This window comes from Cyprinus carpio, chromosome B3 (genome assembly GCF_018340385.1).
Source record: "Cyprinus carpio isolate SPL01 chromosome B3, ASM1834038v1, whole genome shotgun sequence".
In the NCBI taxonomy this organism is placed as follows: domain Eukaryota; kingdom Metazoa; phylum Chordata; class Actinopteri; order Cypriniformes; family Cyprinidae; genus Cyprinus; species Cyprinus carpio.
The window spans coordinates 25,911,089-25,935,963 of record NC_056599.1 but is presented as its reverse complement, the minus strand read 5'-3'; the positions used below and the strand labels follow the sequence as shown (position 1 = coordinate 25,935,963).

The 24,875-nt window shown below is 40.0% G+C and overlaps 3 protein-coding genes across 4 annotated transcripts; 1 reads left to right on the top strand and 2 right to left on the bottom strand.

Annotated features, from left to right (window-relative positions):
• Positions 1–504: 504 nt before the first annotated feature.
• On the top strand, positions 505–11,831 carry LOC109084488 (sarcoplasmic/endoplasmic reticulum calcium ATPase 1-like). Its single transcript, XM_042720443.1, has 24 exons — positions 505–657; positions 794–932; positions 1,631–1,648; positions 1,804–1,886; positions 3,251–3,355; positions 4,099–4,237; positions 5,686–5,766; positions 5,872–5,957; positions 6,041–6,338; positions 6,478–6,644; positions 6,774–6,862; positions 6,943–7,045; positions 7,133–7,264; positions 7,499–7,624; positions 7,705–7,923; positions 8,021–8,132; positions 8,239–8,462; positions 8,584–8,804; positions 8,895–9,097; positions 9,199–9,284; positions 9,433–9,566; positions 9,658–9,775; positions 10,689–10,806; positions 11,725–11,831. Exons 2-24 carry the CDS (start codon positions 815–817, stop codon positions 11,760–11,762), a joined length of 3,018 nt encoding a protein of 1,005 aa, XP_042576377.1. The 5' UTR covers positions 505–657; positions 794–814; the 3' UTR covers positions 11,763–11,831.
• A 199-nt stretch (positions 11,832–12,030) lies between these two features.
• Positions 12,031–19,085, bottom strand: LOC109084521 (rab GTPase-binding effector protein 2-like). Its single transcript, XM_042720444.1, has 13 exons — positions 18,553–19,085; positions 17,824–17,988; positions 16,308–16,396; positions 15,788–16,144; positions 15,447–15,542; positions 14,957–15,055; positions 14,737–14,847; positions 14,553–14,631; positions 14,316–14,327; positions 14,122–14,177; positions 13,856–13,954; positions 13,654–13,770; positions 12,031–13,445 (listed from the first exon to the last, which is right to left on the bottom strand). The coding sequence occupies exons 1-13, from the start codon at positions 18,596–18,598 to the stop codon at positions 13,344–13,346; spliced, it is 1,428 nt and encodes a 475-aa protein (XP_042576378.1). The 5' UTR covers positions 18,599–19,085; the 3' UTR covers positions 12,031–13,343.
• Positions 19,086–20,227: 1,142 nt separating this feature from the next.
• Positions 20,228–24,626, bottom strand: LOC109057171. 2 transcript variants are annotated; one of them, XM_019074384.2, is made up of 13 exons: positions 24,469–24,626; positions 24,237–24,373; positions 23,666–23,777; positions 23,494–23,587; positions 23,327–23,381; positions 23,108–23,248; positions 22,801–22,961; positions 22,213–22,311; positions 21,965–22,110; positions 21,704–21,875; positions 21,507–21,619; positions 20,740–20,824; positions 20,228–20,648 (listed from the first exon to the last, which is right to left on the bottom strand). In XM_019074384.2, exons 2-13 carry the CDS (start codon positions 24,352–24,354, stop codon positions 20,592–20,594), a joined length of 1,353 nt encoding a protein of 450 aa, XP_018929929.1. In that variant the 5' UTR covers positions 24,355–24,373; positions 24,469–24,626; the 3' UTR covers positions 20,228–20,591. The 2 variants fall into 2 exon arrangements, with proteins under 2 accessions (XP_018929929.1, XP_042576368.1); XM_042720434.1 differs by having other exon boundaries at positions 24,237–24,402; positions 24,469–24,614.
• Between the last annotated feature and the right edge of the window lie 249 nt (positions 24,627–24,875).

Below are 24,875 nucleotides of genomic sequence, written 5' to 3'. Positions count from 1 at the left end.
TTTAGCCTCACACTTTTTTTCCATAGCTGTTCATCTCGGGTGCTAATCCCGATCTGACGATCTTTGTGTATTTTCAAACATACCTTCACATTACAGCTCTTACAGAATGGATAGACGGTTTAATCCTGTACCACATAATTATAACAAGGCCTTGTAAGTTTTTAATCCCCACAAAAAGCCAAGTCCTTGGCCATCCCTTACTGTATATCAACATCCCAAAACCATTTGAGCAATCACTCATTCAACCCCCCCACCCTCACCATACCAGCACCACAATTCCCCATTCACTGTCTCCATCCTCCTGTTGGTGCACGTTCCAAAAACAGATCCAAATTTCAACCCTGCTTTCAAGGCTGCTCACCCCCTCTGCAGTTGTCGCCCAATTGCTCCAATCACACCCCTCCATCTCTCTTCCCAAGGCCATGCCCCTTCCTCACCATATTTGTCTGATCTCAGCCAATAGGGGGCCTCCTCTGGGTGTGACCTGGGAGATGGTTTGTCTGGTGTCTTTATAAAACTCTACAGAGATGGGTGGAAGTTTGCACTTTCTGACAGCTCTGCGCTCCAGAGGGAGGAGAAGGAGAGAGAAAGAGAGAGGGGAGAGAGAATCAAGGGGCCATCTGTTTTGTCCCTATCCTACACTTTTAAAAAGTGTTGGTGCGTACTCTCTTTTGCACTCAATTTGTTTTAAAAATAACTTTAGTTTCCTGTAAAAAGCCTTAAAACAGGATTTTCTGCATTACTCTGGGTAGGAATCCAACTCATCTACATCTCTTGTGTTGTATTTTTGAAGTCTCCCCTTTGAGCAGACAGGATGGAGAACGCACACACCAAAGAAACAGCAGAATGCCTGGCCTACTTCGGCGTGAGTGAGACCACAGGCCTCTCTCCGGATCAGGTCAAGAAAAACCAAGCCAAGTACGGATTCAACGGTGAGGACAGCATGGATGAATGATGGAGGCATTTGAAAAATCTGAATGGATGTTTGATTGCAGTGAAACAGTGTTGGGACGAATTACCAGAACAGGACATTTTGAAGGGGAGGTAGCAAGAATTCCCAACTTAGTACATGTGTAGTTGTGATCAGTTGAGAACAGACATCAGACTTGGAGAAAAAGATCAATTAGTTACACTGTATCTCAAAACCTTTTTTAAATTCAGTTCAGATGCATTCAAAATTTAGAGAAGAAAGCATACATCTCCAGAAGTGTTTTCTTACAGGAACTTTACATACTGCATAGAGAAATTAAAGCTCTCAGCCAAAGGCAAAATGACCCTGAACAGATGCACTTATTCATGCAGCATAACATTAAGTTGGGAAAGCAAGATTAGAAAATAAAGGAAAGAAAGAAGAAAAGCATGACGTGACAGCTGAAACACAGGGGCCATTTTAAGCCTACAGAGACTTCAGTAGAAGGTCAAACAAAAGGACAAATGGCTAGACTACTAACTTAACACTTTGATATGTGTGAGCTCAGCTCATTTCAGAATGAAGTATTATACCATCATTTAATATGCTATGTTATGGTGATTGTTAATGGGAAAGATATTGATGGCTAATTCTTATGGTTTTGTTTCTACCCACATCTGCCATTCATCTTGTCTACTGGACCAAACTGACCAATCACAGAGCTGCCCGCTGAAGAAGGTGAGTTCTCCATTTACTGTTATTATAGAACTATATGACAAGACCTAGACGTAGAATTGACATCAGTTCTGTAAGTGAGCTTTTTTTTCAGTTAGTTTCCATTTGATTTTTGCACTTTTATATATATATAAATGAAACATTACCTTCTCTCTCAGGTAAGAGCATCTGGGAGCTGGTGGTTGAGCAGTTTGAAGATCTCTTGGTCAGGATCCTGCTGTTGGCTGCCTGCATCTCTTTTGTAAGTAAACAGAAACTAAATAACATTGTGTAGTGCAAAGCTATTAGCAACCTCTCTTTGCACAGGTAATGCTTCAATAATTAAGCAGTTCATAGCTTGGGCCATGCTGACTTAGGTTAGGTTAACAGTCACAGAGCTGTAACATTTTAATGAATGGACGGGGTTTCATTTAGAGGTACAGACAATGATTAATAATGTGAATGTGAAGGACAGGGACACATTTCCCACATTCCCATCCGTTCCTGTCAATCAAGCTAAATGGTAACCCTATGGCCTTGAGTATATAATGGGTAGACAATAATCCAGCTGTTTATCTGTGCCGGATGGTATGGGATTCTTATAGTTGCGTGAAACAACACTGCTAGCATTAGATGCTAGGTATCTTTTCTTAGTCCCAGACACATACATGGCCTCACTCTTGAAATTTGAGTACTTGCCGCTCTGATAATGAACGAGTGAAGGCACATAAAAAGGCAGTTCCTTCTTTCTTCCAAATCTGTTTTGAAATAAATGAAGCAGACAGCATTAGTTCTGCTGTTTTGTTCAGGTCTTCGTCGAGCCTTATCACAGCTGTCATTATGGCCTTAGAAGGCCAGGATAGAAGCTTTGAGGAGAAGCAAGGACAGAGAAAGAATAGAGAGAAAATTAAAAAAGAGAGAGAGGGAGTGAATAAGAGAGAGGAAAGGAGAGGAAAAGGAGTGTTATTTTAAGGTGGTCTTAGGGCAGTCCAAGAAACTGAATCCACCCACAAAGGTCAAAGATGGAAGGAATGAAAGACAGATTGGTGGAGAGACTGTAAAGGTGAGGGAGAAAAAAAAAGACAGACAGCAGGTGCTAATGTGCCATAAACTGAGAGATGTGTGTATTGTGCACACGTGAGAATAACAGGAAAAGGATCAGCTGCACACCTCAACCATAACTTCATGTACAGATGAAGTGTGTGTGTGTGTGTGTGTGTGTGTATGTGTATGGGGGGGGGCTTTCAGTGTGTATGTGCACACAGAAAACACACCTATCACCTACCCATTATAGAAGACTTTGTGCATTTTTAAATTTTCAAAAAACAAACAAACAAACAAAAAATATAGTATGTTTTTTTAAAGCCTTTTGAATTATGTGGACATAAGCAGTGTCCTTACAAACCACCTTCACATTGTAATACCTCATCATATCCATGTCATTATACAGATTTGTGTCCCCATAAACCACCCAAATTAGTGCACACACACGCGCACACACACAATTTCACATACATTCACTGTCTCTTTAATCAGACTCTAATGAAATGGATTGCAAATATTAAATTTTCTTTTACCTCCCATATGGATCTTGGATGTGCCTCTCACACTCTCTCTGTTCATCAGGTACTGGCCTGGTTTGAGGAAGGCGAGGAAACTGTCACTGCCTTTGTTGAGCCATTTGTCATCCTTCTCATCCTTATTGCTAATGCTGTTGTTGGAGTATGGCAGGTAAATTTGCACATCCATTTTACTTCCCAAAATACAGCGGCAGGTATCTAGATAAGAAGCAACTCCAAAAAAATAAATAAATAAACATAAAAAGAGAAATATAAAATTGACAGTAAGAAGAAATTTAAAAAACACTTTTCGAAACATTGGACAAAACATGTTTATAAGGTTTTAAATCATAAGACAGGAGATATATTGTTCAAATCGAAGGTAAAAAAGTATTTGGAAATTTGCTGGTAATGTGAGGGTTAAATACACTTACAATTACACTACATGTGTATTGAGAGAAATGGACCTCACAAATACACTACTGGTAAAATAACCTTGACCAGTTGGTTAAAAAAAATAATTGTAAATGGCTAAACGGAAGGTATCACTAAGAAAAGCTCTAGAATCATTTGTTTGAAGATACCACTATCTTACAGTTATCCAATATGATAAAAAAATGCATTTCAAGAGTAACTTAAGTCCAAAACTATTTTGGGGGCCACTATATATAATACACAGTAAATGCAAGCATTAGAACTTAGAGTGTAAATGACATCAGAGGTCAAAGGTTAGGCACAGTAGTATTCACATAGGTCCGGTGGCAAAAATACTAGAAGCTGATCCGGTTTCATCAAGGGTCCATACAGCTGGCACAAAAGGCATTTGGAAAGTATGCACACCCTTGGAAGGAGAGAGACGTCAATGTGTAAAATCCTAAGGAGAGCAGGAACTGATCGAGAACTTTGTTTTCACAGGAGCGCAATGCGGAGAGCGCCATCGAGGCTCTGAAGGAGTATGAGCCAGAGATGGGAAAAGTCTACCGTGCTGACAGAAAGAGCGTACAGAGGATCAAAGCCAGAGAGATTGTTCCTGGAGACATTGTGGAAGTGTCAGGTATACCACTGGACATGAGTGTCTGACAGCATCATTAACACAGAACAACCTCGTAACGCTTTAACACACAAGAACAGTGCAATGGTCTGAAAATGGCAATGCAGAGTAAGCAACACCTTCAAGCCAACTGTTACACTGTGTAACCACAATGATGTCAAGTAATGAGACACGTGTGGAGGCGACAGGACTATATGCGACTTATGCCCTTGAGAAAGTGTGAGCGTCCTTTTAAGGCAATTACAGGGAGTGTGTGTGAAAGTGGGAGGAAGAATATAGAGTAATGGGATCAGAAAAGGCCGAAAGAACCCGCGAGAGCATGAGCAAAGAAAAGGCCTGTATATAAATACATCCCAGCACCTGTTCCTCTACTTGCCCTCTTTCGATCCCTTGCCCCTTCTCTTTCCCTCTTCCACCTGTTCCTTCCTCATCACTCATTATTTTCTCTAGGCATTTGTTATGTTGTTTATATACATGTTGAAGGTCAGCTTGTCCTTGTCATTCTTTTCTTTCATGCATTTTCCACTTGATCAGGTCCCCCTTTTGAATCTCTAATCTTTCACTAAAAGATCAGCAACTATTATTGACAGCGGCATTATCTTTAGACTAGATCAGGAGGCCAAATCTGATGGGCCATTTACATGCAAAGTAGCTCCAACATATCTAGTTGGTTGTTTTTATAGTCCTGAAGACTTAATTGCAAACTTGGTGAACACTTTTGTTGAAAGCGATTTCAAAGAGATGAGGAAACATGTTTTTTTGTATTTGGTTTTAAGTAGGGTTGAGGCTAAACCAAAGTCCCTTTCAAGGACAGTCTGTTCATTCGGCAACCATATTTGTAATGCCTCCGGGTAGCTCATACAAGACCAAGTTCCATCTAAAAGAATGGGAGAATCCTGAAATCACAAAAACTGCTTGATGAACTCGCAATTAAATTAGATATTTCAAATCAGCAAAAAAATCTGAAATGAATGGTTTCAATGCTCAAATAACTTTTAAAAAGCTTATTTTTCAGGTTAGACCAGCCAATGCTCATGCGCAGTCATAATACCGATAATGACTGCGCATGCGCTTTAGCAGGTCTAGCCTCAGGTTTCTATGGGAACCGGAGCTTCTAATGGTTGCTGCAGTGACGCAGTGACTTTACCAATCAGTGACTGGCTCTTTCACTTAGAAGACGGGACTATTCCACCATATGGCGCGTTGCAGTTTCTCCCATTCATAAGTATTGGAGTGAATCATACATATCTAGGGAATGAACCGTCTTTGTTTTTCTATAGTCTTTGGCTAAACTCAGTAAGAGGGTGGACCTCCAGGAGCTGGATTGGACAGCCCTGGACTAGAACATTTTCAAATCATTATCAAACCATTAATCAATGTATAAATATTTAAGTTTTAAATAAGAATTGCTTTTCATTGTTCTTCTTAATTCTCAACTTTTTCCTGTGTAGTTGGTGACAAAGTCCCTGCTGATATCAGAATCACCGCCATCCGCTCTACAACTCTGCGTGTGGACCAGTCTATCCTCACTGGTTCGTCTCTGAATTACAAAATCTGATCAGTTGCCTCCCAGTACTCACAAAAACACTGCATATATCTTTATCCTTCTCTCAGCTCTTTTCTCACTTTATTCTCAGGTGAGTCTGTCAGTGTGATTAAACACACAGAGTCTGTTCCTGACCCCAGGGCTGTCAACCAGGACAAGAAGAACATGCTTTTCTCTGTGAGTTTCCCTTTCGTCAGCTTTTTGGTGTCCCTCTCCTCTTTTTCTAGCACTAGCACTAAAACATTCTCTTGCTTTCCTAGGGCACTAACATCGCTGCTGGCAAGGCTATCGGAGTTGTGGTTGCCACTGGTGTCTCCACTGAGATCGGTAAAATCCGTGACCAGATGGCTGCCACTGAGCAAGAGAAGACCCCCTTGCAGCAGAAGCTGGATGAGTTCGGTGAGCAGCTCTCCAAAGTCATCTCTCTCATCTGTGTGGCTGTCTGGCTCATCAACATTGGCCACTTCAACGACCCCGTCCACGGTGGCTCCTGGATCCGCGGTGCTGTCTACTACTTCAAGATCGCTGTGGCTCTTGCTGTAGCTGCCATCCCTGAAGGTGAGAATGCAGGACTCATGATACAAATCAAAGTACAGCAGTGTGAAATCTAAAGGAAAAATTCACACAAGATTCATGACTTTATAAATTGAGTAAATCCAACAGTGTGTATCTGACACATTTGTTATTTTCCAAAAAGGTCTGCCTGCTGTCATCACTACCTGCTTGGCCTTGGGAACCCGCCGTATGGCTAAGAAGAACGCCATTGTCCGTTCTCTTCCCTCTGTAGAGACTCTGGGCTGCACATCCGTCATTTGCTCAGACAAGACTGGCACCCTCACCACCAATCAGATGTGTGTTACAAAGGTTTGTGAGAGACATTGTCTTGCTCCAAAAGAAATTAAGCAAGCACCAATACACCAAGCCTCTCAATACAACCATGAAACCCTTCTGTTCTACACAATGTTTTAAGCTTTGTTCTCTCTTTGTATTTAGATGTTCGTCATTGAGAAGGTGGACGGAGACTCTGTGGCTCTTGACCAGTATGACATTTCTGGATCCAAGTACACACCAGAGGGAGAAGTGTAAGTCATTTTATATTCATTAAGTGATGCAAACAAACGCACACAGACAGACTCACCGTTCTCATTACTTTACCTTACAGTACTAAGGGTGGACTTCCTGTCAAGTGTAGTCAGCATGATGGCCTTGTTGAGCTGGCAACCATCTGTGCTTTGTGCAATGACTCCTCTCTGGACTTCAATGAGGTAAACAACCATTCATTCTGTTTTCATCAAATATCTTCCATTTGTGGAGCAACAACTGAGCTTAACTCTCACTCTCTTTTTTTACAGTCTAAAGGAATCTATGAGAAAGTGGGTGAAGCTACAGAGACCGCCCTGTGCTGCCTGGTTGAAAAGATGAACGTGTTCAACACTGATGTCCGTGGTCTGTCCAAAGTGGAGAGAGCCAATACATGCTGCACTGTAAGTACCTCAGCCTCTTCAGAGCTGTTTAAGTTAATAATTGGTCCGCTGTACTGTGTCCCTCAGCTGTATTAGCCCTAATTTATGACTGAAATATCAAAAGGATATCCATGATAGTGGTGCTTCTACACACTTATGGTCAGATATTTTATAATAGTTCAACTGTCAAGTTCATATTCCAAGATAGAATTTTCATTTAATTCCATGCTTCTCTTTTTCTCTTGGTTTTTCTAGGTGGTCAAGCAGCTTATGAAGAAGGAATTTACTCTTGAGTTCTCCCGTGACAGGAAGTCTATGTCCGTCTATTGCTGCCCTGCAAAGGCTTCCAAGGCCCCTGTTGGAAACAAGATGTTTGTCAAGGTAAGACCAATCCTTAAAACGACCTAGTAAAATCAAATACCTTAAAAATAATCTAAATCACAAAATCATTATTGTTGTAGGGTGCTCCTGAGGGTGTGATTGACAGATGTGCCTATGTGCGTGTTGGAACCACCCGTGTGCCCCTGACTGGTCCAGTTAAGGATAAGATCATGGCTGTGATCAAGGAATGGGGAACTGGCCGTGATACCCTGCGCTGCCTGGCGCTGGCAACCCGTGACAACCCTCTGAGAAAGGAGGAGATGAACCTGGAGGACTCCACCAAGTTTGTTGACTATGAGGTATTTGTGTGAAAGAAAAACACACCATTTGTATTCCAACTAGCATGATAACTGAATTTTGATAAAGCTAACCCCTCCTTTTTTGCTTTCCTCACAGACTGATCTCACCTTCGTGGGTTGCGTTGGTATGCTGGATCCTCCTCGTAAAGAGGTTGTTGGATCCATTGAGCTTTGCAGGGCTGCTGGTATCCGTGTGATCATGATCACAGGTGAATCATGTTCGATACTCAAATAAGTGCTGACAAAACATCTGATAAAAATGCATAATAGGTAATCCAATGCAATAATCCTGAAAATATAACTTCTTCTTCCCAGGTGATAACAAAGGTACCGCTGTGGCTATCTGCCGCCGTATTGGCATCTTCAGTGATGATGAAGATGTGACAGGCCGTGCTTTCACCGGCCGTGAGTTTGATGACCTGCCACTGCCCCAGCAGAGAGAGGCTGTGCGTAAGGCCTGCTGTTATGCTCGTGTTGAGCCCTCCCACAAGAGCAAGATCGTTGAGTTCCTTCAGGGTTTTGATGAGATCACTGCCATGGTAAAGGAACTGAATGGAGCAAATTACAGAAAATGTTACAAAAACCCAAATATATTTCAAGAAATATATTTAACATGCATGCGTTTTTTGCTACTCCCTACCTCCTCTACACACTCTCCAGACTGGTGATGGTGTGAATGATGCTCCTGCCCTGAAGAAGGCAGAGATTGGCATTGCCATGGGCTCTGGCACTGCTGTTGCCAAGTCAGCCTCTGAGATGGTCCTGGCCGACGACAACTTCTCCAGCATCGTGGCTGCCGTTGAGGAGGGCAGAGCCATTTACAACAACATGAAGCAGTTCATCCGCTACCTCATCTCCTCCAACGTCGGAGAGGTTGTGTGGTGAGTGACAGTCTCTCTCTTAAACATTTACCCTCTGGAATCGGGAATAGGCTGACTCTAAACCGGATTTATTTTCTCCATCTTCTTCAGTATCTTCCTGACTGCTGCTCTTGGTCTTCCTGAGGCTCTGATCCCAGTTCAGCTTCTGTGGGTGAACCTGGTGACTGACGGTCTTCCTGCCACCGCTCTGGGATTCAACCCCCCTGATTTGGACATCATGGGCAAGGCTCCCCGCTCCCCCAAAGAGCCCCTCATCTCTGGCTGGCTCTTCTTCAGATACCTGGCCATTGGAGGTGTGCTGCTTTCCATATTTATGCTTCAGCCCTGATCTATTCTAGAGTTACCATGTATTCAGTGATACTGTATTAGAGATTCTGTTTGATCTCTCTCTCAGGTTATGTTGGTGCTGCAACTGTCGCTGCTGCTGGCTGGTGGTTCCTTTACTGCGAAGAGGGCCCTATGGTCTCTTTCTACCAGCTGGTGAGAATCTAATGCTACAGGGATGCAATAATGGATGGCTGATGTCTCTGAATGTTGAGAATGAAACAACTGATAACTATAAATGACAATAACAATGTGGTTCATTTCACAATAAAATAATAATGTTGTGCCTATTCTCGGTCCCCAGTCCCACTTCATGCAATGTACTGCTGAGAACGAAGACTTTGCTGGCATTGAATGCGAGGTGTTCGAGGCTGCTCCACCCATGACAATGGCTCTGTCTGTCCTGGTCACCATTGAGATGTGCAACGCTCTGAACAGGTCAGAGCTTACCAAATCCAAACATCATAAAGCAGCTGATCATAAATGTTTTTATGCTGATTTTAACATACATTGGCGCATGGTTTTGCAGCTTATCTGAGAATCAGTCTCTGCTTCGTATGCCTCCGTGGAGCAATGTTTGGTTGGTGGGAGCCATGAGTCTCTCCATGTCTCTTCACTTCATGATCATCTATGTGGACCCCCTGCCCGTAAGTACTGCGTCCATCCAGGATGTTGAATTCGGTTCAGTTCATGTGTTTAGCAATATTGCTATGCAGGCTAAAGGGGTTGCCACTAGAGGGTGATGAAAGATACCATCACACCAACCCAAGTCCAAAGACCATGAGGCCCAGCCAGGAGACACTTCTCATGTCCAAGGCTGCGTTCGCTTTTGACATACATTTGCAAGCTTCCATAAGCACTTTCCCTCGGGTGAATCCTCACTGCCATTTCAAAGTGTGTTCCACTTGGTGAAGTGGATGAGGGAAGTTTATACGGATAGGCCTTTGACCCCTAGATTCTGTCAGAGGGAGCAAGTCTACTTCATAATTACACTTCAGGTTGCTCCATAGACCACAATGCAACATGATGGTGACACTGCGTTTAATTTATCCACACCCCAAACAACTCTATGATATATAAATGATTTTTTAAAAATATTTAAAATTGCCCAAGCATACCTATATACACATAGAATGCAGCGTCAAACAAATTCTTAAAGGAAAAATGTAATAAATAAAGTAATAAATCAGCTCCATAGCAGATTTCGACTGATCAAGGGCTAAGATGTTCCACTTCAAGCCACTGCAATGATTCCGACAGTAGTTGGCACTTATGCAATGTAATCAATGATGTATATCCATGTCAATGACACGGAGAGAAGTTATTGACAGAAGGGCATTTAAAAAAAAAAAAAAACTGGAATGCAGTCCAAGTCATGTCCCAAACACTGATTCAACTGCAAATCCATTATAAAATAAAGTGCCAATATTCTAATTCTTTAATTAATTCATTCATTTCAATTCATTTAATTAATCACATCAATCTGTTTTAATCCAACTGTTCTGATCTATCATAAAAGATAATCTATCATTTGCTCATTTCTACCTTTTCCTCTAACAGATGATCTTCAAGCTAACCCATCTCAACGTGGAGCAGTGGATCGTTGTACTGAAGCTTTCCTTCCCTGTCATCCTTATTGACGAGCTGCTTAAGTTTGTTGCCCGTAACTACTTGGAGCGTAAGTAACCATTTAAAACACACAAACACATCACAAATTTAGTTTAAATATTTTTATCTTTTTTTTTTTAAGAGTTAAAATGATTAATACATTTTTATGTTAATAAAAAAAAATGGATATTGATGTTTATAATAAACATACTAAGCATAAAGTAACATACAAAAACCAATTCAACCACTATGCTGTTTGTATGTAATGAAGTCCTGACTAACTGTATAACAAGCAAATATAAATTCCTATTATGACTTATTCATTTCCCTTTCAAAATGGTTTTCTCCTTTACTTACCTCTTGTCCTCTTTTTTTTAACCCTCCTCTCTGGTGGTGTAAATATTCCTCCTCTTTACCCTTCTCCTCCTCACTCAATCCCCTGTTCAACCCCTTTTTATTTCATTCCAGCCTAATCCTGTTCCCCTCCATATTCCTGTAACAATGCAAGGTATCCCACAATCCTCTCTGTCCGTGCCTGCCTGCATCCCTGTGTCTGTTTGTGTATGGACAAATTGTGCTACATTCTTTGGCTTGTTGAATGACATGTATATATTCTAGTGTCAGTCATGGAGCTCCTCAGACCTCATGACTGCAGAATCAGTGAATGACTGTACAGTAATGCTCCATAAAGCAATAGATGCCACAGTAGAATATTAATATCATTATCAGCAGGGAAAATAAGGGGTTAATGCGCAACTCTTCCTTATATATATGTGGTTTTGTCTGGTTAATGCAGGCAGTAGATTATGTTCAATTAAAACAGTTAAAGAATATTGGCAAATTTAAAAATGTAATTATGACTGTTAAGACTATACATTTATGATTATGTGCTTCAAAGCAATGTGTGCCTAGATTATTTAAAATTCACAATGGTGTTGTAGACTATTTTCAAGTCATCCTGTCTCACATAACTTATTTTCTTGAACAGAGAAAGATGAGAATCTAGTGTCCAAAAAGTGGGACTGAAAAAGCAAAGAAGAAATGAGCAAAACAGCACTCCAAAGCAGAAAAATGAAGTTCGCCAGGAGTGAAAACGAAAACCACTGTGAACCAGTGAAAATCATCCATAAAATCTAAAACCTTATAGAACAAAGGAAAAAAAATATTGAAGTAAAATGTGGTATGTGTATGTATTAAGACTTAATTTAATATATATTGTTATGAACGGTATATTCTAATGAAAACGCTATTCTTAAAATAAAGATGTGTATAAAAAACATGCGTGATCTGTTAATGTCTTTTAGTTTAATCTTTATTTTTCATACATATGTAATGCACTCAGATTTGTTACTAACATTGTGCTACATATATATGAATTAACATTTATTAGCCCCTTTCAAACAGATTTAGTGTTTTATCAACTCTTCAACATACCATTGATCTTCCACTGTTCATTGGCTCAGGCACCAGATGCTTCATAATGAAATGATGGCTCTTTCCAGTAAAGTGACTTTGGTCTTAAATTGAATGCAAAAATAATTATAGTAGGGTAGGTAGTATTATAGCAGGGGGCAACTGTCTTGTCAGTATAAGTTCTCTAGCTGTCTGAGAACAGTAAGAATTAATATTTCACTTTGAAATAAAGTTTCAACAAAAACCATTTGAGGTTCAAAACTATTTAAGGGGGTAATATTTTCAAATGCAATTTGATTTAAAGTTATATTTATTTTACCTCTTGGTTTTTGGCTTTAAGTTAATATAAAATGAATATGCTAACACTGTTGCTGGTGGATATCATAAAATATTTCATCATGGCTGAGAAACTGGGGGCAGTTGTAACACTACTTATGAATAAAAACAGTATGAATTGAATCTTTTAGTCAACAGCTAATTACACTTTGCTTATTAAAATAGTGTAGTAAAAAGGTTGCATCTCATTTCAAAAAATTATAATGTATTTACCATTTAAGACAGCTAAAATAATTAGTACCACATAAAGGTGAAAAATATTCCGATATTATGTGGAATAATATTAAATATTATGATCATCCTTCTCATTATATATTTATTAATGATACTGTTACTTTGGCACATAGATTTTTTTCTTATAGCGATTTCAGGTAGATCTGTAGTAGTCTGAGAAAAAAAATACATATTCTAAAAGTTCCAATTGCCCCCAGTATCCATCCCCAGTATGTTTTTTTGGTTTTTATTTTGCTGGTGACAGGTGCTGAAAATGAGTAACATATTTCCATCAGTATCTATTAGGAAAGAAGGATTAGGCCAGGAAGATAAAACTTACACTGCAGTAGCATTAAGTCTAGTCAGCTAGTAGTCAGTGTATTAGATTTTCACAAAATTCAAGTATTAGCAATTCCAGTTTGTCCAGATCGTTAAGAAATTGTGTTTTCCCCATATAGTTTGCGTTCATTAGAAGAATTATGAACCCATGTGTGCAGGAATGGCCGTTTAGTTCTTCATGTCACTGCAGGTTTCTTTTTCATGTAGGCAGCCCACCTCAGCTTGGCCCTTTTTGAAGACCACCTCCTTGTCCACTAGAGTCTCTTCCCTTTGGTTGGCCAAAATGTCACCTATTCTTATATTGTTTCATGTGGCATCTGCAGGCAAATCAGTGTCTTCAATCTCCTCCCCTAGAATGTGCTTCACTTGGTTCAAAGATTCTGCCTGGCGAATCTGCTCCAGTTTGACCTGAGAATGCAGAGAGAAGAAATGATTTAAAAAAAAAAAAACTATGCTTAAAGTTTTAGATTTATCTGCAATGTCAAAATCAGAGCAGAAATCATGTAGTGAGGACACGGTCTTATGTGTACCATCAACAATTGAGTCAACAGAGCCTGCAGTGTTTTGGCAAAATGAAGAGAATGAACTCAGCACTAATCCTAAATCAGTGAAGCACCTGCAGTGACTGCGACAGCTGCACAAAATCCTTCTGCACAGCTTGACTAGTGTTTAGTTGAGAGCGCAGACTGATCACCTGACTGCGATACTCTAAACACTGCTGCTGCAATGCTGCCTGAAAGACAGACATAGAGAGATGTAAACTACAATATAATCAAATTCAGTGATATTCACCTATTCACACTAAGATGCAGGCATACCTTCTCCTGGGTGTGAGATTTATTCTCCTTCTGAAGGTGAGAAAGTGCCACTCGCAGACCCTGCACCTCCACACGACACTCCTGCAGCTCAGCCTCCAACTGCACACACAGATGGGACAATGATACGTTCTCATTGGAATACTAGCAAACTGCATTGTGTTGGACACAACAGCATTATACAACAAACTTTTCAAACAACACTACACTGTTGTCACATGATTTCATTATGTGCATGCATAACTCCTGAGAATTAAAGGCTGCCATACCTTTTCCTTTTGGATCTGTATGCGGTCTGTCTCTACTGTCAGGCTGGCAAGCTTAACTGAGGGAGAGAGATTTCAATCACGAACTGACACTGGACACACAGTTTCGTGGTAATACACTAAAATATCAAAAGCTATCCTCATACAACAACTAGGATCTACACTATTGACAAAAAGTGAAAGTATGCATGACTTACCTTCTAAAATTTCTGGAGGAGCAGATGTTACAAGAAAGATCAGGAGAAAATACAAAAAGGAGACTTCATTGAAGAGAAAACACAATCAGAAGCTTCAACAAACAGGACAAATGGCAGACAAAGATTCAAATGATTTATTCTGAAACATTTTATTCAAATGTTTTACGAACAGTGAGGGAAAGCAAAACGTGTATGCCAAATGCATTAATGTAATGTAATGTAATGATATTGACAGACCGCTTTCTTCTGTGCGTGTCTCCAGCTGTTCCTGTAGGTTGACTATTTCAATACGAAGCCTCTCTTCACAGTGAGCTGCCTGCGCATAGAGATACACACTGACTTAATCACTTAACACAAATACACACACACCTCTGACCACCTTTTTTCAAATCCACTTGTAAACACACAATCACTCACATACCTCTAGTGTTGGACTGCGGGGTGGAAGGCTACTTTCATCCACATCAGTGTCTTCACCTTTCAGCTTGGAGAGTTCATTACAAACTCTCTTCTGAGAGTAAGACAGCTGCGCCTGCATGAAAACAAGTACACACAGACTCATTAGTTTGTGATCTCATCAAGATGTTGGATCATGGATTCCCGCTGCCCTTTGATTGCACCATTCACCTGCTGCTACTCACCAATCTGCTCTGAACGGCATTTTGTGACTGGCTAAATGATTTCTGTAGGTCTTGAAGAAGAGTCTCAGAAGTTTGCACCTGAGACTGAAGCACCGACAACTGCAATAGTCAAAAACACAAAGATATCAATATATAACTTTGCTTTGAAAGTAATTATCTGTAGAAATGCTAATGTTATATCAGAGTGTATGCTCAAAGCAATTAAACCACATTGTAAAAATATATATTATATTATATTTTGGGTCATTAAGATTTTTATACATAATTTTATTCAGCAAGGATGCATTTAATTGATTAAAAGTGACAGTAAAAGATTTTTGTAACACAAAAAAATGTCATTTCTAATAAATGGTGATCTTTTGATCTTGCTACTCATGAAATAATGTATCACTGTTTGACTGTTTACACAAAAATATTAAGCAATGCATCTAATTCTGGCTGTTTTTACTTGGTCTGTGTGGCGAAAGACAGGAACTGAGAGTTTCTGTACCTGTTTTTGTGTCTCTGTGCTTTGCACATCCAGTTCTTTCTCCAGCTCAGCTTTCTGCTTTTGAAGCTCTGTCACCTCCTCTTGAAGCTCTACAAGCTAAAAATGCCATGATATCAGGTTCATGTTAGATATTCAGTTAGTTGAGGGATGGCGACATCATCCACTGACTCATGAATAGTCATTTCTAGCTGTTAAGTATTCTAGAAAAACTTTACTTTTTAGTATTTTTTAATTTTCATGACTTTTCCAGGCCTGGCAACCACAATCTTAAAATATCTTGATACAGTATTTTTTTTAATTGGCCGTGGGAAACCTGCTAGAAAAACTAGGCGCATACTGACTTGTGCTTGCAATTTGTCCCAGTCTGCATGTGTGACCAGTCTGTGCCCCGGTGGTGGCAGGTAGATGGCTTCAGGCACCAATGTTCCTGTGGACACCAGGGAGGCGGTGTCATCTTGAGGGGGCAGATGTCGGGGCAAAGAGGGTGTGTCCAGAGAGAAAGAAGACAGGGAGGCAGAGTCACAGTGCTGAGGAAAGTAGTCCATCATAAGGCCTGTTGTCTCTGTATCTGACGACTCCGCCATCAGCTCCAGTGGATCAGAGTCTGACCCGGAGCCCTCATGGTAAGCAGCTCGCAGGGGAGGGGAACCACCCTGTGGAGGAGAGGTACCCTCAACCTTGCCCTTTTTAGAGATGCCCTGCATGCACAATGAAATGTGTAAAATGCAGCAGTGACTTACAGGCATTTTAATACAGAAACTGAAAGATCTTTCAAAAAGGGAAACAGACACATAATGTGTCAAAAGTACCTCAGTACTTAGATAAAGAGGGGAAAAGAGAGAGAATGCGGGACACACAAACCTTAGTGTCCTGGGGCGAAGTGGCTCTCCTATAATGTGATCGTTCTGACTGCAGAACAGATATTCTAGCCTCATACTGAGCAGCTGTTTCTAAGATGGAGAAAAAAAACTGGGATCAGTCATACTGAAACACATTCCCTGTCAATTCCAATTCTTTGGGTTAAATTTCACTTCATGACATATGCAAGTTGGCAAATGAAATGAAACTGCAACCAAATGAACTTCTGAATTGTAACATGCTTCTAAATGCAACGGCTTATCGAACAAGAAAAAATGATGGTGGTTTTATATTTACACTTTTTAACAGTTCATGCCCTGGGAATCAAACCCACGACCATCTCATGTTCATGTTCGACTAATTTGTGCACCCACCTGGATTGTGACTACTGTTTGAGCAACATGAATTTGGTTGTTAACTGGATTGTGAAAAGTGAGTGTTGCGTACAGGAATGTTGTTGCATTCAGAAAGATCTGAACCTGATTGGCATTACCGCAACCTTAAAGACGTCAGCAGAGAGAAGTGAGTTGCATTTGATTAAAGATAACACGGTCATTTTGATGTTACTGCAAAAGGCTCGGGCCTTACAACTTTATTAGCTGCACGTCTCATTACTTTAAAGCGGAAACACATTTCACCCCCATCTTTTATTAGTGAATTAAAGAGGTGTTTACTTGTATAAAGCTCAAGATTTTAAAGATCTTTGACAAGGTATAGTGTCTCCTTTTTTATATTATAGCCTAATAGCTGGCTCTATACACAGTTAAGATGAGAACCCCGTTTTATTTTTTTTATTTACATATTTTAGGCGGGTATTTTATTTTGCTGTATTATTGAACTTGGTTACTGGATGTGGTAATAGTAATAACTGGCTTTAGAAATACTATACACAACACTGACTCTTTTTACATCACCATAACACCAAATGGATTTTTTTTTTTTTATGGAACATAAATGATTATTCATGCACATTATTATTCTTTTTAAATTCATGAGCCCTCACAACCTTTCATCAAAAACATTACCTTCCCTTCCCTTTCTTCTCTGAGGACGTGTGCGTTTGAAAGAGACACAATAATCTCTCCCATCCAGCAACTTGTCCCTCATAATAAACAAATCACAAAAATCCAATGATCCAATCAATTCCCGATGGATAAAATCAAGTCTCGTCCTAATTTTTTTCTCATTAGAGAAGCCATATGTCACAATAGGTATGAAAAGACGATGGCATTTTCCATTTCAAGCCAACGTCAATAGGTTTTTTTTTTTATGGGGTTTTGCACTTTTGGGTACAACATTGCTATCATGTTGTATAGAAAGAAGTATTCTTCTCCTTTTGTGTATCACAGAAAAACAGGTTTGGAATGACATGGAACCGAGTAAATATTGACCATTTATTTCTGGATGAACTACTCTTGTGAAGACGCAGTGCGGCTTTTCTCCACAGAAGCTCCATGATTAATCAACAATCCGCAAACATCCTTGTGCTGTACCTCCACCTCCTTCAATCCCTCCTCACCTCTCAGAGCCTCCTGCAAGGACTGAACCTCCTGGTCGCATTGTTTTTGCAGTTCCTGGAGCTCCTCCTGTTTGCTAAGCTCGCAGATCCTCGCCACGCCCTGCCAGTGCTCCAGCTGAGCTCGACACTCGATTAGCTGCGTCTGCAGGTCTTCTTCAGATCCCACTGAAGGAAAACACAGAAGCGCTTCAGAAACTCTCCTGAATAGCCTTGTCCCTTTCTCCTACACCGTCATACTGGTGAAGAGTCGTTTAAAACAGGTGCCAGACAGATACACATGACAGAGCTCTACTTCATTAACAAGATGGACTTTGCCAAAAGCAGATTACCACTAAGAGCACTTGATTTGATTTGTCCAATGCCTATTCAGGATTTAAACATGACACGTCAAAAAAATTAAAATAAATAAATCTTAAACTGATTCTGGTCCTAAACACCTGTTGATTTCTCCTGCACTGATTTGCTGATGTTATTATCATCAACAACAGAAAATAAGATTGTCATCAGCTCAGCATTCCCACATATATGTATTAATATATATATAAGATCTAATGCCGTCTATTCGGCAGCTAACGTTACATGATCAGATATGTTTGCACGCCAAGCTCGGGTTGTCATTGTTTACTTTTAGTCGCAACAATCTCGGAATAAATGCCTAAAGGTGTTAATATCGACACCGAGCTCTATTTTTAGACTGTAGTTTAAGAAGTAGGCTGCTGTTGTTCATACCATTGTTCTCCTCACTGCGCGATGCTGTCGTGTCCAAGACCTCCATGGTTTCACCTCATCTGTCTCGATATTTTCCTTTCGTTTCGGTATTCCTCCCTTCGCCCGCATCCGTCTTTCTTTTCCTGTGTGAAGCGCAGCAGGGCCGGGTTTCAACCAAACTGCGCCGAGAGTTCAGGAAGCAACTTTTCCCCGGTTCAATCCTGCGGATATTACCTAACAATCCTCCCTGGACACACACACACACACACTCATGGGTTGTTTCAAAATCTAGTGAGCTGACTACTGAGACCGCGCTTTTGGGCCTTATAGGCGTAAGCTGACTGAGAACGCGCCTGTGACGCTCCCTAGGTAGTCAGCTCACTAGGATTTGAGACAGAGCCGGAGAGGACGCGAACTATCCTTGCGGTCTTCGTTGTAGAATATATGCAAATCTATAGCTAGATGGTTTTGAATATTTTCCAAAACCTGTGGTTAATCGTGCAATCGAGTGACAAAACAAAGGAGAAATAAAACACTTGTACAGACACCGCAGGTTGTCGATTACAGAGGGTACGTTTAAAATTAGCATTTGTTCTAATTGCCATGACAACCATTTTCCGCAGTACAGTTTCTGCTATTATTTAAAATCGCAATAAAATAACACTGTGATCAAGTCGCTCTCATATTCTCGTGTGTTTTCATATACAGAATATTTTACGATTTTTGTAGCAACTGCTTGAAAATGTATATAAAGCAGGAAAAATAATTAAAAATATTTCCTACCAATTAATTAGCATGCCATTTTAATAAACTATATATATATATATATATAGGCTAATGCAGGAAAAATAGTTCCTACTGTTTTTGACCAATGAATTAGCATGCCATTTTAATAAACTTTGCGGTCAATTCTGATAAATGAACAAGGATTTGCCATAATCGTTTTGATTCAGAGCAAAAGAATCAAGTGAACCGTTTTGGCAGATTCATTAGAACCGATTCAAAAGAACGAATCGCAAGCACAGTGGTTCCCAATCCTGGTCCTGGAGAACCCCCAACACTGCACATTTTAGATGTCTCCCTGTTCAAACACACCTACTCATTAGTGAAGACTCCAAGACCTCAAAAGTGTCAGATAAGAGAGACACCAAAAGCGTGCAGTGTTGGGGGTCCTCCGGGACCAGGATTGGGAACCACTGCGCTAGCATACGGTGCAATACTATGATTGCAAGCAAGTTTTAACAATATATTAACAATATGTAGACAATAAGTCTCTAGATAGATAGATAACATCTGGTGTAAGAATATCTAATCTATCTATATCTATAAATAAATAATAGTAAAGTACTGATTACAGATCTGTACCAGTACCAGGGGCTGTCTAAATGTGGTTATTTTAATTAAAATAATGTACTCTGATTTAGAATATACAGGCCTGACTGAAGAATTTTACTCTACAAATCTGGGCCTAGGATAATAATGGACATGATTTTGTTTTCAACAAAGATAAAAAGTTCAAATTTAATCTAAAATCTAAATTGATATAAGTTACATTGAAGCAAAGACTCTGAAATATCATTTTTGCATTCAGAACGAACGCTACAATTCCTAAGAGGATTTGGATGTTAACTTCAGCCTAGTTAGCAGATAGTCCTTGCTTTGCCAGTTTCTGAATAGCAATGAAGCCAAACACACATACATTTATTATTTTATTATTGTAACAACAATAACTTGACATAAAAACGTAGGAAACCGTGGAATACAAAAGCCAGCTTCAAGCATTAATCCGATCTCCTGATGTGGCCCTTTAACTATTCCTTACAGTACAATTGTTATACTGCAATGATACTAAAAAAATAAAACAAACATAGTATTGGTCCACAGCTCCATCATTATTTAATGCTGAAAGACTGCGCTTACAGGAGCAGTAGTGTGTAACTAAGTGCCCATGAAACAGTTTCTCTGTGTCTGCTACATTACAGGAATGATTAGATGCGGTTTAGTTGCACTTCTGGGTGCTGTATTCATCCTATCCAGATCTCTGAAGTCTAAATTCCCTCTCAGATCATGTCCTGATCACCCACACTCTGACGCAGGTACTCCTCATAGAGATTTTTCTGCATAAACATACAAGGTAGTCGTTAGCTGAGTCCATCATCACTGTAGCGGTTCTTAGATGCGTCAACACAACGCAAATGCATACTATACCTTTTTGGTCTTCACTACCTCCTGGACATACTCCAGTTTTTGCTGAAGCTGTCTCTTTTGTTTCCCAGAGAGTGTTGGTTTGGTCCTAAAAGAGGAATATAGAGAAAAACAAGAGATGTTTGGCACAATGCTGAAGCTGGTCCAAACAGTGAAAGCATATGGCAGAAAGGGGCAAAAATTAATCACTAATCTTCCCCTCTGCTGCAGTTAAGTGAATAAACAAATAAATAGTCCATAAAACTAGTCCAAAAATATTCACTAACCTCCCTTTCTGCTGTAGGGAATTAAATATACAGCTAAGAGGACATTTGATATTGTTTTCCCTTCACAGAATGCACTAATCTTCCCCTCTGCTGCAGGAAATCCGTAAAATAAAAATAGTTAGGAGTAAATTAGATTCAAAAAAACAAAAAAATCAACCAATAATCCCCCCTTCTACAACATTAAAAAAAAACAAATCTAGTAATAATATATCATATATAGTCCGTAGCACTACACATCCTATGACTTCTAAATTCATAAAATAGCTAGGAGGAAGGTATTGTTCACTAATTTTTCCCTCCACTGCAGGTTCAAGATTAATAAAGGTTTAAAAAAATTTTAAAAAATCTTGAATGTGAACATTATATTAAATACCTCCTTTAGTGCTTGGCAGAAGAAGCCAAATTTTAGAATGATGTTAAGTAAAATCAAATTTTTACTTCTGGCTGATAAAGAAAAAAAAACTACTACGCATGTCAAGTATATAAAACGTTTTTTTTTTTCACCTGAAAGAAAAGCGTGCAATGAGGAGAAAGATGAAGGACAACAGCACCAGTCCAGCACAACTATACAGCTGCACCTCTGCTGACAAGGATTCAAACGCCTTCACTGCAGGAACCTGAACACACAATCCAACACGTACATCAGTATCTACAGTGAATCCCACACACACACATACACACACATTCATATACATACTCACCACATATAGTGTGAGTGCCTCTATGCCACTATCACCCAGCATGAGCACCAGCACATCTTTGGAGAGGCTGCCAAGCACCAGGGTGGCGAGCAGCAGCAGGGGCACAGTGAAACCCAGCATGCCCAACAAACAGCCCTTGAAACGTGATCGACGGTTCTCCACACTGCACTGCCTACAGAGAGTTTAACACACAGTGGCAACTGTAATATTAGACAATCTAATAACATTGACATTTACCTATACAATACAAGGATGTACTACCGGTCATTATGAAGCGTCTCAGTGATGCCCTCGGTGATGAGGTTGCAGTCCTTCTCCAGCGAGTTAAGCGTGTTCTGCACAGTCTGATTAATGGTCTTCTCTATCGTTCGGCACACCTCCTCTATCTGATTGACACATCGACTGGGCTGATGGTGGAGACAGTGAGGAAAAACACTTCAGTAATCTTTACTTATTAAGCACGGAAGTTGTCACAGTTACAGTGAGGAACTGAGAGATCGTGCTAGCACCTTATTAGGGTTAGGAACATAGATGGTGGGCATGTCAAAGCCACACTTGTTGAGTCCTGGACGCTTGCAAAGCTCCTGCACAATCTGCATCATAACTCTCTGAAACAACCAATAACAAAGTAATTTGACATATCGTCACTTAACAGTCAAACAAAGACCATTCGCCTTTAAAGATCTTGTCCTTTACAGACTTTTGAAACAACCACATACACTCATTTTAAAATGCTTTGATTTAGTTAAAAACTGACAATTAATACTTTTTAATTGCTTAAATTAATACTTAAGCAAGGACACAATGAATTGACAATATTACAAAGGATTTTTTTTTTAAATCTATTGCACAAAAATATGAATAATCAAATTCAGCTCAAATTAAATCACAATGACACATTATTATTGCTAATATTTTATATACTATTAATACATTGATATTTAATATTTTAACATTTTAAAATCAAAAAAGGGTATTACAAATGCTAATAATTTACAATATTACTATTATTACTGTATTAGTGATCAAGCAAATGCTTCTCTGAATGGTAGTGTATATGCTTATGTTCACAGTGGTTATGTATAAGAGCATCTTACTTGTCGATCAGACTCTCCTCCAGCCTCATCCGCTTTACTGAGATAAAAACGGAGACGGTCCCCTTGCTTCTCATTCAGTTTCTCTACAATGTTGAGTGTGCGCTTGCATAAAGCCTGTCCCATCGGGTCAAAGAAGACCAGGATCAGATCACAGAGCTCTCCTGGTGTAGACCGGCAGAATCAGAATACAGGGACACGTATCAGGATTACAAATGGACATTTATAATACCTAATTTAAACTTACAATCAACATTATAAAAACACACTAACTCTGGAACACACACATAACCTCAAGACATACACACACCGAGCCACAGAATAGCTTGATCCACGTCAAAGGGGTACTTCATATCCCCGTCCACCAGACCAGGAGTGTCAACAAAGGTCACCAAGCTGAAACGCTTCTGTCGTGAAGTACAAATCTCAGTGCCGAGGTATTCTGACACCCCTGAAATTGAGAGAAAGTGACATTTTAGACACAGCTTCCATAAGCCTGTAGTTATTTTAGTGTGATTCCTCAACAAACCTTTAAACTCCTGCAGTGTTTTGAAATGGGGATAGAGATGGAGCGTTGCATTTCCCTAAAACCAAGGCGACAGTTGTCATACAAGACCTTTATATCAATGATGCCAATTTCATGCCCAAACCGTGTCACACAAAACTTTCGTGCAATATGCATGGGGTCATATTCACCGTGAGCGATTCCCTCTTTCGCCCGCTTGTAACAAAGCTGAAGCCCTGTGTCTCTATAGCAACCCCCGTTCTCTGAATATGCTCCTCCACATACCTGCAAAGCAATAAATGCATGGCTTACTGTTTGAACAGCTGTTGTAGTGTATGTTCTCATGTCTGTATTTTAGCCCACCAATTGACAAAGCTGCTCTTTCCAGCGGAGTGGTTCCCTATCAACATCACAGTTATCTTCTTCCGGGGAGGCAGCAAGGTCACCCCAACAGACTGAGCGATGGTTATTAGTCCTACAGAGCAAAGGGTGGAGTGATTAGACAAACTAGACAGAACAGAAAGTGTCTGTATTTCAGTTTTTTCAGCAGTTGATTAATAAAAGAACAACATTTTTTTTTTAACAACCCTCCAACAACAACAAGGTAAATGTAATGATACCCACTGAGTGACAAATCACAGCAAAAGACAAAAACTGTGTACAATTTAAACTTGAAGCACTAATAATAAACCTTTAATGTTCGGTATTGCTTGGAGTACACAGTAACGAGTTAAAAGGTAAATGTAATGATCGCACAGTTATAAAAACAAACAGGTGAAATACCTTTCGCCCTCTGAAGTGCATACTTAACGTTACACACCGGCATTGTAGCTCACCGGCTACTGTTAGCACCTCCTATCCACAGCTCTTATACCTTACTAAACCAGGTAAATCAACGAGACTGTAGTCGTTTCTAAAGGGACCGGTTTCTTACCGCTATCTGGATCGGTGTACATCTGGTGGCAGTCCCGTAAGATGCGCTCGTCGCAGGACACACTGGCAGATATTGAGTCGGCATTTGCAGCACTCCTGCTTTTGATTTTCCCGGACATCGTGATGCGAAATTACCGGCTATAATAAAGTGGCTTGTATTGTATCACATACGAAGTAAAATCCACCGGTAAAAATGGTTTGAAAAGAATGAAATTAAATAGAAAATTACATACACCCAAAATGAAGTTCAAATCGCCCCGGTCTGCTGGGTAACGCTGGCCACGTCACCGAAATGCGCAAAGAGTTGTGGGAGTTGTAGTCTTAATCCGTTTCACTCGAGGTGGATCTAAAGAGTAGAACAGAGAAGCTGCCTCTCGTTTCCGCCCGGTTTATTTATAAACCACGTCGTCTAGGGAGCATTATATAACCAGTCATCATATCGGGGTTGTGCCGTTTGCACTAGTGAAAAGCTGGGTTAATTCAATTGAGAATTTGTTCGCGCTCTTTAAGACATTATACTAATCCTTGCTCGTGTGTGTAATAAAATGTGTCGATATACGCGTAAAACACAAGAAGATCCATAAATTTATAACAAGTCCATCATATTTAGGATCATTGTGCATTGAAAATGCTCACATAT

Excerpts from the sequence above, each read along its gene's own strand:
- LOC109084521 (XM_042720444.1), bottom strand. The coding sequence starts at position 18,598 with ATGGAGGTCTTGGACACGACAGCATCGCGCAGTGAGGAGAACAATG. Across the intron at positions 16,145-16,307 it reads CTTCGCCCCAGGACACTAAG|GGCATCTCTAAAAAGGGCAA; the intron begins GTTTGTGTGTCC and ends TTGTGCATGCAG. Across the intron at positions 15,543-15,787 it reads GGGACAAATTGCAAGCACAA|CTTGTAGAGCTTCAAGAGGA; the intron begins GTCAGTATGCGC and ends TGGCATTTTTAG.
- LOC109057171 (XM_019074384.2), bottom strand. The coding sequence starts at position 24,354 with ATGTCCGGGAAAATCAAAAGCAGGAGTGCTGCAAATGCCGACTCAATA. Across the intron at positions 23,382-23,493 it reads GAAAGAGGGAATCGCTCACG|GGAAATGCAACGCTCCATCT; the intron begins GTGAATATGACC and ends CCTTGGTTTTAG. Across the intron at positions 22,312-22,800 it reads GAGGAGAGTCTGATCGACAA|AGAGTTATGATGCAGATTGT; the intron begins GTAAGATGCTCT and ends TGGTTGTTTCAG.
- LOC109084488 (XM_042720443.1), top strand. The coding sequence starts at position 815 with ATGGAGAACGCACACACCAAAGAAACAGCAGAATGCCTGGCCTACTTC. Across the intron at positions 3,356-4,098 it reads CTGTTGTTGGAGTATGGCAG|GAGCGCAATGCGGAGAGCGC; the intron begins GTAAATTTGCAC and ends TTGTTTTCACAG. Across the intron at positions 8,805-8,894 it reads AACGTCGGAGAGGTTGTGTG|TATCTTCCTGACTGCTGCTC; the intron begins GTGAGTGACAGT and ends CATCTTCTTCAG.